At 47.4% G+C, this 15,191-nt stretch overlaps 2 protein-coding genes across 6 annotated transcripts in view; one reads left to right on the plus strand and one right to left on the minus strand.

Annotated features, from left to right (window-relative positions):
• The first annotated feature begins 854 nt into the window (after nt 1–854).
• LOC132379414 (alpha-internexin-like) lies at nt 855–5,996 on the plus strand. The gene is made up of 3 exons (XM_059947241.1): nt 855–1,879; nt 4,265–4,389; nt 5,034–5,996. Exons 1-3 carry the CDS (start codon nt 881–883, stop codon nt 5,362–5,364), a joined length of 1,455 nt encoding a protein of 484 aa, XP_059803224.1. The 5' UTR covers nt 855–880; the 3' UTR covers nt 5,365–5,996.
• A 7,853-nt stretch (nt 5,997–13,849) lies between these two features.
• pcgf6 (polycomb group ring finger 6) overlaps nt 13,850–15,191 on the minus strand; it is a 70,862-nt gene continuing 69,520 nt past the window's right edge. For 3 of the 5 annotated variants that reach the window (XM_059947249.1, XM_059947248.1, XM_059947251.1), the window contains exon 10: nt 14,136–15,123. In XM_059947249.1, coding sequence (XP_059803232.1) covers nt 15,076–15,123 — 48 coding nt within the window. In that variant the 3' untranslated portion in view covers nt 14,136–15,075. Of the gene's footprint in view, nt 15,124–15,191 lie in introns of all 5 variants that reach the window. The other 2 variants (XR_009507416.1, XM_059947250.1) reach the window with 2 other exon arrangements.

A 15,191-nucleotide genomic window follows, 5' to 3' on the forward strand; every position in this document is an offset into this window, starting at 1 on the left:
ACCTCTTTCGCCATGTTAAATTTCCTCTGCCTTCCGTGTGACATAACGTTTTTCTGTCTGGAGCAACACAGCGGTTCAGTCGGTCTGTCCTAGCGGTTCACCGACACCGATTGCCTCGGCGTGTCGCTGAAGTTCTCTCACAGCGCCGCCTGCATCTTACTATTTCACTCCAGTCTGGTTATTGATGTAGTTTGATGGCTGTCCAGCGCTCTTGCGCCGTATACAAACGGCTGTAACTAACTCTGGTTCACTCCTCGCACCGTCCCTCCGGTCGTTAACTGTCGCTGTCCAGTGCTGAACTGCTCTGGTGCCCTGTATAACTCTGTCACCGCTTCAGACGGGCCATTAACTGTACATGGTCGCTGTCCGGCGCTAAAACCACCATCCACCACCCCAATCCAAAACTACCACTTCCATGAGTCTGAATCATTTCCAATGAACTCACCTGACCCTGGAGACTTTGCGGTCCCAATGACCAAAGTCGCTGTCCGGGACTGAAACAAGACACCATCCGAAGCCGCGGCCCATTTAACCCTCCGGGGAAGCGGCGATGGGGGCGTCGTGTCATCGTTGTTAATTATATTATGGAAATCTGGAAAATTAATATTAATATCGGGCGCAGGTTCATGGTGACCGGGGAAGGGGGAAGCGGTCTCCGGCCGAGGACTGATGGGCAACGGCTGCAAGTGGCGACCAAAGAGAAGGGGCAAGGGGGCAGAAGTGGTATCCGCTGGGGCAGGGCTGGGGCTACGGTGGAGGGGTGATACAAGGGCCGGGGAGCGTAAGAGGAGCCGCCCAGTTCCCCCTACACTCCCTGGCCCGAGTGCGCACGCCCTTCCGCTATAAAGGCGGTGGCGCGCTGCCGAAGAGCTTAGTCACCATGAACTTGGGCTCCGACCCCTACGTGTCGTCTTATCGCCGCGTCTTCGGCGATGGCCCCCGCGCTGGGAGCCGCCTCACCGGCTACTCAGCTCGCAGCGCTGGCACCTTCCGCTCGCAGTCGGTTCCACGCAGTCACTACCGGCCGCTCACCGAGCTGGAGCTGCTGCCGGCCTCCATGGGGCTGGGCGACGAGTTCCGCCTCAACCGCACCAACGAGAAGGAGCAGCTGCAAGGGCTTAACGACCGCTTCGCCGTCTACATCGAGAAGGTGCGTGGCCTAGAGCAGCAGAACCGCGCGCTGGAGGCCGAGCTAGTGGCCCTGAGGCAGCGCTCGGCCGAGCCGTCCCGCCTGGCCGAACTGTACGAGCACGAGTTGCGCGAACTGCGCGCCCGGGTTGAAGAGCTGAACTCGGGCCGCTGCCAGGCGCTGCTGGAACGGGACGGGCTGGAGCAGGAGCTGCAGCAGACACGCCTGCGGTTTGACGATGAGCAGCGGCTGCGGGGTCAGGCGGAGGCGGAGGCGCGGGCGCTGCGGCGGGATGTGGACGGCGCAACACTGGCGCGGCTGGAGCTGGAGAAGAGAGTGGAGGCTCTGCTGGAGGAGCTGGGCTTCGTGCGTAAGCTGCACGGCGAGGAGGTGGAGGAGCTTCGGGCGTTGCTCCATGCCGCGCAGCAGCCAACCGAGGTGGATGCGGTGCCGGTGCGCCCAGAGCTCACGTCCGCGCTGCGAGACATCCGCGCTGAGTACGAGAGCCTAGCGGCGCGCAACACACAATCAGCCGAGGACTGGTACAAGACCAAGTTCGCTGACATGACGGAGGCGGCTGCTAAGAACAGTGAGGCGCTGCGGGCCAATCGCGAAGAGCTAACCGAGTACCGGCGTCAGCTACAGTCCCGCACAATCGAGATGGAGGCTGTACGCGGCACCAACCAGTCCTTGGAGCGGCAGCTGCGGGAGATGGAGGAACGCCACAACGTTGAGATCGCCGGCTACCAGGTACTAACCGGAAGAGGGCGGCTTCAGAACCGCGAACAGCGGCATCCACGTATTCGCAGATATTCCTGGCGTCAGACGCAGAGTGAAACTCCCACCGACCGTCCCATCACCTACTATCGGGGTCAGACACAGTGTGAAACTCCCTCTGACCGTCCCATCACATACTATCGGGGTCAGACACAGTGTGAAACTCCCTCTGACCGTCCCATCACATACTATCGGGGTCAGACACAGTGTGAAACTCCCTCTGACCGTCCCATCGCCTACTATCGGGGTCAGACACAGTGTGAAACTCCCTCTGACCGTCCCATCACATACTATCGGGGTCAGACACAGTGTGAAACTCCCTCTGACCGTCCCATCACATACTATCGGGGTCAGACACAGTGTGAAACTCCCTCTGACCGTCCCATCACATACTATCGGGGTCAGACACAGTGTGAAACTCTCCGCACCGTCCCATTACATACTATCGGGGTCAGACACAGTGTGAAACTCCCTCTGACCGTCCCATCACATACTATCGGGGTCAGACACAGTGTGAAACTCCCTCTGACCGTCCCATCACATACTATCGGGGTCAGACACAGTGTGAAACTCCCTCTGACCGTCCCATCACATACTATCGGGGTCAGACACAGTGTGAAACTCTCCGCATCGTCCCATCACATACTATCGGGGTCAGACACAGTGTGAAACTCCCTCTGACCGTCCCATCACATACTATCGGGGTCAGACACAGTGTGAAACTCCCTCTGACCGTCCCATCACATACTATCGGGGTCAGACACAGTGTGAAACTCTCCGCACCGTCCCATCACATACTATAGGGGTTAGACACAGTGTGAAACTCCCTCTGACCGTCCCATCACATACTATCGGGGTCAGACACAGTGTGAAACTCCCTCTGACCGTCCCATCACATACTATCGGGGTCAGACACAGTGTGAAACTCTCCGCACCGTCCCATCACATACTATAGGGGTTAGACACAGTGTGAAACTCCCTCTGACCGTCCCATCACATACTATCGGGGTCAGACACAGTGTGAAACTCCCTCTGACCGTCCCATCACATACTATCGGGGTCAGGCACAGTGTGAAACTCCCACCGACCGTCCCATCACATACTATCGGGGTCAGACAGTGTGAAACTCTCCGCACCGTCCCATCACATACTATCGGGGTCAGACACAGTGTGAAACTTCCTCTGACCGTCCCATCACATACTATCGGGGTCAGACACAGTGTGAAACTCCCTCTGACCGTCCCATCACATGCTATCGGGGTCAGACACAGTGTGAAACTCACTCTGACCGTCCCATCACAGACTATTGGGGTCAGACACAGAGTGAAACCCTCTGCACACCGTCCCATCACACACACTCCCGGGGCATATGTGGCATGCACTGCTTAAAACAAAAAAATTTTCACGTTGTAAGTTTATTAGCAATAGTGTTTGATTTCACACAGTTAAACATTTGCATGATTTGTTGGAAGTTGAAGCTTGCGTTGTTTAACGCGTTCCTTTTGTTTCCCTGCTCGCCATTCTAGACTGATTAGTTTCGGTTGCAGGAAGGGAAACCACACCCCGAGAACTGAGCCGCTTGAGGTTGAGGGTGGTCGTTTTGCGTGATGGAAATATTTGGAATTTGCTGGAATACCCTTTCCTCTAGGTTGGGGGTTCCCAATATTTTTTTATGCCATGGACCCCTTCCATCAACTGAAGGGTCCGTGGACCTTAGGTTGGGAACCCCTGCCCTAGGTGGTTTTTCTTCGGAGTTTAACAGGCTTTTTGTTTTCCTGACACCAGGTGGTTAACTTTGAAGTTGTTACCCATCTGATCACATTGTAAAAGAGGGAAACAGTTGTTTACAGGGACTAGGTGCTGAGGAGATTTTCCACCTGGTTGCCAGGGTAGAACTAACTTAAAATAGCAGATCAAGAAGGTCACACACTAGGATAATGATCAGCCATGATGGAAAGGCTAGAGAAAACTTGATGGACTGAATGGCCCAATTCTGCTCCTATGCCTTATGCTTATAAGGATGAGGAATTCATATCTGGAATTTTGAACTATGATGCATTGCCTTTGGGTTTGTTATCTGATGATGGGGAGGTGATGGATCTGGGATCTATCTTGTTTCCATTAAAAACCATTGGTGAGGCTGCCACTGACTCTGCCGATCTTGTCTTGGCTCATATGTTTTCAGCCTCATGTTTGGTAACTTCTACAATTGGCCGTTGAGTTGTGGAGGGAAAGTGACCAACTGCTAATTCCATTCCATCGAGTTGCTGACTCTGTCACATTTGCAGCTAAGCTGGTCTGTCACAAATTACTGACAGCAGAAATGTTGGTTTCAAAATTCTCCATGTTCTCTGCCAGGATACAATCAACCAGATGGAGGATGAGCTGAGGAACACAAAGTCTGAAATGGCTCGTCACCTCAGGGAGTATCAAGACCTCCTCAATGTGAAAATGGCCCTGGACATAGAGATTGCTGCTTACAGGTAAGGGTCTGAATTGCAACCCTCTTGCATGTGTTCACCTCCTATGGAGTGAGGAAGGGGAGTTTGTGGTCCTTTAGGTGTGGAACCTAGAGTCCAGTCTGCCTTGTTTAAATAACTAATCACTGACTATCTGTACAGACAAGTGTGATCTCCAAAAGTAAAATTACTTATCAGAGCGAGCCTGAATAGAGCTGTTGAATCTTTCAGAAGTGTCTGACCACAACAAACCGGTGAACTCCAATTTTATGTGTCTGCGTCTGAATAAGTCAACATGCTGAGCTGCAAGACACAGCAGCATTGTGGCTCTTTGTGAAAACTCCTTCCAGACCAGAATGAACTAAAATGATCGCCTGCTTATACTTGGTATGAGTGTCAGGGGGGTGTAGTCTCCCACAAGGTGCAACCAGCCAAACCCTTTCTGCTGCATTACTGGGTGTGGTAGCTCTGGCTGTGTGCTAGTTGTTGGTATCATGAGTGGGTATGGCACACATTAGGCAGTGCTCAGTTGTCTGTTTGAAATGCTGATCATCAAGGACATGTCAGGTTTCTTCTGTCCACTCTCTCACTGATAAGGGGATTAGTCACCACTGGCGACAAGGATTGTGGAAACTAAAATCTTTTTGTGACTGATGTTTCTTCTACAGGAAGCTGCTGGAGGGAGAGGAGACCAGACTCAGCACCAACTTTGCCAGCATCTCTCTCCCCAACAATCCAAGCCTCTTGCCTCCAGTCCAGCCACGTTTCACTTCCATTTCCAAGACCACCACCAGCACCACTGCCTCTACTGGTGCACCCAAGAAAGCACAGGGGGCACAGAATAAAGCACCAGAGAAATCCTCTAAACAAAAAGCTGAGGCTTATGAGGAAATCATCGAAGAGACCATTGTATCCACTAAGAAGATAGAGCGGGAAGAGCAGAATGCGAGTGGCCCGAAAGTGGAAAAGAGCAATCCTCCAAAGGTTACAGGGCCTTGAGTTTCTCTTTCCCTCCACCCAGAATAGATTCAACATGCTCAGTTCATGCCCAAACTCTCGAAATGTCCACCAAGAGTGGACATCTTCAGTCTATTCCCCTCTGTAGGATCAGATTTCAATCCCCAGCCTGGTAATTAAACCAATTTAGTCAATAAACTCTTCCTGACCCAGTACTTCACTGAGATGTCCAGAATCAGATGTCAACCCTGTGTAGTGATCCTAGAACCCCCAATATGCCAGTATTGTGGTGACTGCAACCCAGTGGATCCAAGGTGCTGACTGGTGCTTCTGTTGATCACCAGCATAGCAGAGTTGCTGCCCAAAGTTGGCCTGTGTAACCCGTTGTCTGTGGTACCTAGAAGTTAGCTACTTGTGCCCCAGTCTCTGCAGGTGCCACCCTGGTCATCACAACAGATCTTCTACTTTCCGCTGGGAATTCTCCACAAAATATTGCCTTAATGAAGCCAGCAGCTTTTGATGGTGCCAGTGTAATAGACTGTGATAATGAATGTCTGTGTTCATGTAGCTGTGATGTTAAACGGTGGAGGGTCACAAGCCCTTGCTGGTTATTCACTCAATAACCACAAATTACATTCCACAATCCAGTTTTATATAAATAAACCCACAAGTGAACCTCGTTTCTGTCTGTTTTTTTTTAAATCTTTGAAAACCCCAACAAGAGCAGAGGACAAAGAGCCATCAATCTTGTCCTCTGAACAAGAAGACTTGTTCAGATACCATGAAGCTAGTGTAATATAAATGTTAGGGCAGAAGGGGAGACACTCCCTTGTGGCATTGAAGTGTTGTGCTGTACATTAGAAACTTATCTAGTATAGAATTAACAGTATCTAACCACTTCCAAGCTACTCCAGGTATAATGTCAGAAATACATAAGTGTCCCATAAATAGAGCAAGTAGTCAGTGCTAAAAGTTTCCATGTTTTAAGGGAGTGAATAGTAAACTTTTCCCAGATCAAGTCTGATCTCCCAGGCTACATCTTTCACAGACTCCAATTCGTGCTCCATTCCCACAAAGCTGCACTGCACTCCAGTATGCGCTCAACCCCTTGCTTCAACCTGTCCCTGCTTTGCTGAAAGTTCTGTGGCTGTAGATCAGTAATTCTGCTGCCCTTCAACACCCAATTCCTCCACCTCCATTTGTTTTTACCAATCTGTTTAAGTCCTTGGTCCTTTTCCACTGATGTCGTTTTCTGCTCATCCTGAAGTGAATTTCTTTATTCCCAGTACTTGCCCTCCCCCTACCTTTTCACAACGATCTTCAATTTCATAGCAGAGCACAGCACAGCCCTTTGTCCCATGATGTTTTGTTGACTCCAAGATTAACCTAACTCACTTCTCCCACATAGCCCTCCATTTTGCTATCATCAATGTGCTTCTTAAATGTTTCAACTGTATCTGCCTTTACCACCACCCTGGCAAGGTGTTCCATGCACCCACCACTGTCTGTGTTTTTAAAAAAAAGTTGCCTCTGACTTCCCTCTTTACTTTCCTCCAGTCACCTTAAAATTATGCCCCTCGTCTCAAGCCATTTGCACTCTGAGGAAAGAAGTCTCTGGCTATCCACTCGCTCTGTGCCTATCATCTTGTACACTTCTATCAAGTCACCTCATCATTCTTCTCTCCAAAGAGTAAAGTCCTAGCTCAATCTACCTTTATAAGACATGGCCTCTAGTATACCGTCCCCACCTTGTTTTTGAATAGCTCTCTGTAAATACACAGAGTTTGTGGCTGTTGTTTCATATCCATGCCCCTGAGAACTGCTTCATATACACCAAATACATGCCTCCCACTGGAAATGTTACCAGGTGAGGGCAAAAGAAATTGTGCAGTGTTTCACTTACTGGACTAGCAATCGGAGTACAGCATTCACCTGTGGAATTTAAATTAGTCACTTTACAAAGTTTAGTAAAAAATACAATCAATTTGGAATGGCAAAGAGAAACTAGGCTTTAGGAAGGACTCTACTAACCTGTCATTATGTAGGAAAATTCAACTAGATCATAGTCCTTGAAGAAATCTCCTAAATTCATCCATCAATAAGTCCAAGCACAGACTGGGTGACCACTATGCAGAGCACCTGCTCCCGCCCTGCCATGATTGTCCTCTCCTGGCTGTCAGCCATTTCATTTCCCCTCCCTATTCCCACACAGTTCTGTCTATCCTTGACCTTCCCCACAGCCACTGTGTTTAATATCTACTCCAGAAGAGGTTTAATGAACCAGCTGATCCCTTTTCAAATTAGAGCATAACATTTAACATTTCCCGGTCCTCTACCACATCCCTCGCAACAAGAACGATTACGGCAAACCCCCCAACCACCCTTTGGTGACTTTAGACAAACCCACTGGGACCAAAGGATTGACCTAGGCATAGCCAGCCCTCCTACTTACTATATTTTACCCCACCCATTTCTCACTTCTTAATTAAAATTAAACAATAGACCTCCCAGAGATGTGAATTACAACAGCAGATACATAAGCACATGACAGAATGGTGTAAGAACAATCGGGTTGTAATAACAGGGAAGTTTATCATTCCCAATACCCCGGTGCTAGGGATTTAGATAGTGTGGAATTTATTACTTCATCCAAGATCGACAGTATGTAGAGTTGTGCTGAAGCTGAGACTGTACTCAATTTTATATAAGTATTTAAGTAGGGAGTGTGACATTTGATGCAGTACCAGGAACTTGGGAGCATAAATTGGGAACAGCAGAAATATGAGGGTTGTTTAAAGCAGCACTTGTATGGGGTTCTGAATAGGTCTGTCTCACTGAGAAAAGGCAAGGATATGGTGAAGGAACCTTGGTTGACAAGAGTGGTTAAGTGGGATAAGTAAGTTTACTTAAGGTTTAAGAAACGAGGATCTGAAAGAGCTCTTGAGAGTTATAAGATAGCCAGAAGAGAGTTTAAGAAGACATATAAAAAGGTCTTGGTGAGTAGGATTAAGAAAAAACCCTAAAGGCATTTGGCACCTAAAGACTAGCTTGAGGGAAGGACCGATCAAGGATTAAAATAAAGGAATCATGCCTCGAGTCTGAGGAGTTAGGGGAGGACTTTAATGAATACTTTGCTTCAGTATTCATCAGGGTGAAGGACTTTTGAAAAATGTGAAGGAAGTGTAGAACAGGCTAATGTGCTGGAACACATTGGTTCAGAAAGAGACAGTGTTGGAACTTTAGAAAAACATTAGGATAGATAAGTCTCTAGGGCCAGATGGAATACACTCCAGGTTATGAAAGGAAGTGAGGGTCATTGATGATGATGTTTGCGTCCTCCCTGGCTACAGGAATAATAGCAGATGATTGGAGGATGACTATGTTTTTCTGTTGTTCAAGAAAGGTAACAGGGATAATCCTGGGAATTATAGATCAGTGAGTTGTATGTCAGTGGTGGGTAAACTAATGGAGAGGATTCTTAGAGAAAAGATTGAAGAACATTTGGAGAAGCAGTTGGATTAGGGATAGACAGCATGGCTTTGTGTAGGGCAGACTGTGCAAAAACAAATTGAACAGTAGGTATAGTGTATATGGATTTTAGTTAGATGTTTGACAAGATTCCTCATGGTAGTAGGCTCGCCCAGAAAGTCAGAAGGTATGGGATCTAGGGAAACTTGGATGTGTGGATTCAGAATTGGCTTGCCCACAGAAGGCAAAGGTTGGTGATAGATGGAGCGTATTCTGCCTGGAGGTCAGTGACTAATGATGTTTGGCAGGGGTCTGTTTAGGGACCTCTGCTCTTTGTGATTTTTATAAATGACGTGGACGAGTAAGTGGAAGGGCGGGCTAGTAAATCTGCAGATGACATGAAGGTTGGTGAAGTTGTGGATAGTGTAGAGGGTCGATGCATTCTGCAATGGGAATTTGACAGGATTCATGAGCCAAGAAGTGGGAGATGGAGTTCAACCCGATAAAGTGTGAGGTGATACACATTGGAAGATTGAATTTGAAGAAAAATTACAGGGTTAATAGCAAGATTCTAAGCAGTGTGGAGGATGAAGGGTTTCAGGGGTCCATGTCCATAGATCCCTCAATGTTGCCATTAAGTTAATAAGATGGTTAAGAATGTATATAGTGTGGGCAAATCATAAAACACAAGAGAAACTGCAAATGCTGGAAACCTTGAGCGACACACACAATGTGGAGGAACTCAGCAGGTCAGGAAGCATCTATGGAGAGGAGTCAACAGTTGATGTGTTGGGGGGCTGAGTTCAAGAGCTGCAACGTAATGTTGCAGCCCTATAAAGCTCTGATTAGACCACACTTGGAGTATTGTGTTCGTTTCTGGTTTCTTCATTATAGGAAGGAAGTGGAAGCTTTAGAGGGGGTGCGGAGGAGATTTCCCAGGATACTATCAGGTTGTGTGTGAAGGTCAAACGCTGCTTCATGGAACATAGAACAGTACAGCACAGTACGGGACCTTCAGCCCATGATGTTGTGCTGAGCTTTTAAACTACTCCAAATCAATCTAACCCTTTCCTCCCAAATAGTCCTCTATAGTCATATTGATTCTCTACTTCAAAGTGATGAATCTCAAACAGCTTCAAAAGAATTTAATTTGTTGTGGCTTTAACGTGAAGGGTGCGACGGGCCTAGGTAGTGGCTGTATGCAACCAGGGTTGAGAAGATCAGGAGATGAAGATTACCACTAAAGCAGGGAGCTGCTGATCAATCTGATCTCCTGATCCATGCTAGTGGATGCTTTTGGAGGCTAGCCACGGCTGGAAAAGCCACAGGTAAGTGTACAAAACGGAATTCCACTCCTTCAGACCACCACCAGACAAAAAATCCAGGAGTTCAAACTCCACCATGGAAGAGAAAATGGATCCAATTGGGTCACAATTTCTTGAGGATTAATATGACCTTTATTTGGGAATAAGGTGTTTGCTCTGTGTACAATTAACCATAAAGATTTTCAATGATGAAAAACTAACTCTGAGGGCCTGGCAGTTTTGGTTATTGAGGCTGGGAATTTGCAGTAAATATAAGCCTTGTCTGTGGGGCACACTCAAAGTAACTCTCAGTCACAGGTTGTGCCGTAACCCATAGCGTTGGTCCCAGCTGCAGTAAACACCTCAGTTCTTAGTGATGTTCCAAATGCTCCCTGGGGAATGCTGCTGCTGTCACTGACTGTGATGTACGAGCAAGTTAATATCCATAGTAACAGCATCCAGGGAGTTGGAGAGCGCTAAAGAAACCACCTGATATTGCATCAGGCTGCTGAACTCACACGCAGCCACCTGTCCCTGAGTCTGACCCATTTGAACATATTCCTACTCCACCGTCCTCTCCACAACTTTCCAGCACATAGAACATTACAGCTCAGAACAGACTCTCTGGCCTGCGATGTTGAGCATCCTTTAGCTAAAGACTGGATGCAAACTCCATCTCTGCTGCCACAAGAGAGATGCAGTGAGTGATGAGATAACCAGGTGAAATGTTGGCCTTTACTAGCAGAGCAATGAGTATGAAAAGAATGATGGTTCACTGCAAGAGCTTGGTGAGATCACACCTGGAATGCTGTTCACAGCACTGGTGCTCCAGGAGCAGAGTGCGGTCCAACTCACCGGCTCCTGAGATGGCAGTTCAGCATAAAGAGAACATCCTCTTATTCTTCAAAATGTGACAATCTCCATCTTTTCTTCTGTGTCTAGAGGTACAAAACCATTAAGCAGGTTCAACATGCTGGAATCAGGGTAGGTGCTTCTTCTGGCTAAAGAGTCTAGCATAAGGTCAGTCACAAAATAAGCCATTCAGGACTGAAATGAGGACAGATTTCTTCACTCAAGGTGGTGAATCCTCAAGACTCTCTGTGTTGAATGTGGATGCAGACTCGAAGAGCCAAATGGCTCGTTTCTGCTCCAAATGATGTTCCTCCTTTAAAGGAAAAGAGTGAAACTTGAATCTCCAAACAGATCCGGATACTCAGAACTGGGCATTCATGAGGCACCGCAGGCCAACGGCAGCAACAGGATTGTACTGATCCACCATCTGCAACTTCAAGGTACATTGTGTCCCCACCTCTACCATCCCCATCAAATCAGGGAACACACGGGGACTTGCCAGGGGCACGACCAGGCATACCTCAGAATGAGACCAGAAGACATGGGAGCAGAATTTGGCCATTTGGTCCAACAAGTCTGCTCCATCATTCAATCATGGTTGATTTATTTTCCCTCTTAACACCATTCTCCTGCTTTTAATGGTCTTACTAATTAAGAAGCTATCAACCCCTGCTTTAAATATATCCAAAGACTTGACCTCCACTGTTACCTATGGCAGTGAATTCCAAAGATTCACCACCCTCTGGTGAAAAATCCAGCTTATTCTTGTTCTAAAGGATTGTCCTTATATCGAGGCTGTGCCCACTAGTCCTACACTCTCCTGTTTCTGAAAGGGGGGATCAACCTGAAGTTACAAGACAGGATAACTTGCATGCCAAACAAAATTATCCCACAGCCAAAAGATCACATCCAAGCTTAGCAGTTCTGACACATTCAGTTTGAATACAGCAAAGCTAATTGCTTGAGAACATTCTGGCAATAGCACTGAAGACTTCTAGTCTGGTTACATCAGTGACATCTACCCGAAAACATAGAAAAATAAATCCGGACCACATGAATCAGGACAAATCCAACCTGACATTGACCACTCAGTTGGTCTAACCTCAACTATCAGCAAAGGGATCAGTCACAGAAGGGGTAATTGACAGCATTATCAGTGACTGAAAGCACCACTCCTTGAAGATGGAACCTAGTACACAAGATGGCACTGATTAACTTTACAACTTTTGGTAGCTTCTTTTGGTCCTGTGCAGTTACCGCTGCCCCCCTCCCACACCCCACATACCAGACAGCAATGCAGCCTGTCACAGGAACATCTACAGACGCTTGTTTCAAGTAACTACCAAATCTTTTCAAACTCCTAATGAACTATAGCCACTGCCTTGCCTTCTATATACCTATATACCTTCTATATACCAATATGTTTGGACCAGGTTAGATCCTCTGAGATCTTGACACCCAGGAACTCTCTCCACTTCTGATCCCTCTTTGAGGATTAGTTCATGTTCCCTCATCTTACTCTTCTTGAAGTCCACAATCAGCTCTTTTGTCTTACTGACACTGTGTGCAAGGTTGTTGCTGCGACACCACTCCGCTAGCTGGTATATCTCACTCCTGTACACCCTCTCATCTCCATCTGAACTTCTGCCAACTTCTGTTGTATTATCAGCAAATATATAGATGGCATTTGAGCTATACTTAGTCTCCCAATCATGGGTGTAGAGAGAGTAGAGCAGTGGGCTAAGCACACACCAAGGAAGTGCACCAGTGTTGATCAGTGAGGAGGAGATATTATCATCAATCTGCACAGATTGTAGTCTTCTGGTTAGGAAATCCAGTTGCAGAGGGAGATACAGATGCCCAGGTTCTGTAGTTATCGATCAGGACTGTGGGAATGCTGGAGTTAAACGTTGAGCTATAGTCAATGAACAGCAACCTGACGTAGGTGTTTGCATTGTCCAGGTGATCTATGGCTATGTGAAAAAACACTGAGAGTGCATCTGCCGTAGACCTGTTATGGTGATAGGCAAATTGCAGTGGGTCCAGGTCCTTGCTGAGTCATGGGTTCATTCTAGCCCCAGCAGGACTCTGTCTCACAGCTGACATTCCCAGCAGGACTCTCCAGTCCAGGGCCAACATTCTCAATGGGACACTTTGGCTGAAGACCAACATTCCCAGCAGAACACTGGCCAAGGCAAAATCTCCATTGGGACACTCTGGCCCAATGGCATGTAACTCAATCCACATGTGCGTGGAGCTGACCATCTCTAACAGTAGAGAGTATAAGCACCATTCTTGTCAGCACCATTAGTGTCCTGTGATCATGGTGATCAGATACTCTACTGGCACTTGGGGATAGATAATATGTTCTGGCCTTGTCATAAACAACTTATCTAAAAAAAAATCCCTTTCACCCTCTAACTCAACGCAGAGCTTGGCAGAAGGAGCAGGGTTTTAGAATGAGGGAGTCAGGAATTTGCACGATGTTGAAAGTCTGTTTTGGGATGTGTTACAGAGTGTGTTAGAGGCATGAGCATTGACAGAGGTGAATGTCCATCTCTGCACTACTGTTTATAGCTCTCTCTATACAACCAAAAGGTCAGCCTGCCAAATCCATTCACCATCAATAAAAAAAGGCCCTTAGAATACTGGGAATTCACTCCAAGTCAAATCTTGAGCTGTCTGCAACTGTTTCATTCAATTTAATCTCCAGCTAAATATAAACTTTAACTGGGTCTCACGATCCCTCAAGGGCTTCAGTCAAAACTGTTTTATTTCAGCAGGATTGAAGTTGGCTACCACTGTGAACACTTGGAAAAAGAGCAGAGCAATGAGCCCAGCCCCTTTCCCACCATTAACGACTGCACCATGAATTAAAAGGACCCCCAGCTGCTCCAATCTACTTTCATAATTTCAGAGGTGAGACTACAGGTGAACTTGAGCCTGTCAATAACTGTCTGTGCACTGAGTAGCTTGGGGATACCCATTGCACACCACTGTGTTACACTGGTTTCAGAACTCAGCCTTTTACACACGTCTGCAGGTGCACGATGGCACAGGGCAGAGGTTAATTTTGTATCCAACCCATATTATCCTGACATGCTGTCCCTGACTTGGGAGTGTCTGAATGGACATTGGGCACTCACATCTAACTGAATACATTAAAAACATTACTTCAATATAAAGTAACCTTCAGATTTTGTATAGCAAACTATTTCATCCCAGATTTTATTAATTAGCAAAGAATTTTACAAACTGGAGAAAAATATTTTAAAAGTCTGCTGAACATTCAAGGATAAAAAGCAAAATGTCATTCAAGGATATAAGGCAAATATTAAGTATTGACACTTGCCACAGTGAACAACCACCACCCCTATGGTCAGTCCCAGGGTGGGTCACTTCATTGTCTGGACACTGGTCAGTCCCAGGGTGGGACACCTCATTGTCTGCACACTGGTCAGTCCCAGGGTGAGACACCTCATTGTCTGGACACTGGTCAGTTCCAGAGTGGGACACCTCAATGTCTGGACACTGGTCAGTCCCAGGGTGGGACCCCTCATTGTCTGGACACTGGTCAGTCCCAGGGTGCGACACCTGATTGTCTGATTAGCCAGTGGTCCAGGGTAAGACACACTCCAGACTAGTCAGTCCCACTCTGGGACACATACCTATCTGGTCAGTGGGCAGTCCCAGGGTGGGACACCTCACTGTTGGCTGAGTGCTCAGTGCCAGGGTGTGCAAGTGCAATTTGTTGTTAAAGCTAGCTCAGTATGCATGAGTGTCAAATACAAATGTTACTTACAACTTAATGCAAGCTGGACATGATGCGTGGAGACAGCTGTACCGTCTGGGACAGGATCCAACAAAACCAGAGACCCTTCACCCAATGCCAGTCACCCACTTCCCAGCTAATAAAGATCCACCTGAGGGCTACCACATTGTCCTGAACTTGCACAGGATCAATCTCGGGTCCCTGGATAGACACTGGACTACAATCATCTCCAAATCCTTGACTCTTAACTGAGCACAACCTTCCGTCACAGAAACCACCTGATTGTCAATGGTGATTGTGAAAATGTCCTCAGAAACCAATCACCACTGTGGTCAGACAACAGGGGGACAGCCAGCTTCACTTCTGGGTATGCACAAGTCCATAGTGCAGGATAAGCAGCCCATCCTGAAAAAGAACAAAGAGAGCTGTCTTTATCAACACCCACAGCCCCCTCCCCACACTCCCCACCTACA

Source organism: Hypanus sabinus, chromosome 22 (assembly GCF_030144855.1).
Source record: "Hypanus sabinus isolate sHypSab1 chromosome 22, sHypSab1.hap1, whole genome shotgun sequence".
NCBI lineage: Eukaryota > Metazoa > Chordata > Chondrichthyes > Myliobatiformes > Dasyatidae > Hypanus > Hypanus sabinus.

Coding starts and splice junctions, on each gene's coding strand:
- LOC132379414 (XM_059947241.1), top strand. CDS start 881: ATGAACTTGGGCTCCGACCCCTACGTGTCGTCTTATCGCCGCGTCTTC. Junction 1,880..4,264: donor TTGAGATCGCCGGCTACCAG/GTACTAACCGGA, acceptor GTTCTCTGCCAG/GATACAATCAACCAGATGGA. Junction 4,390..5,033: donor ATAGAGATTGCTGCTTACAG/GTAAGGGTCTGA, acceptor TTTCTTCTACAG/GAAGCTGCTGGAGGGAGAGG.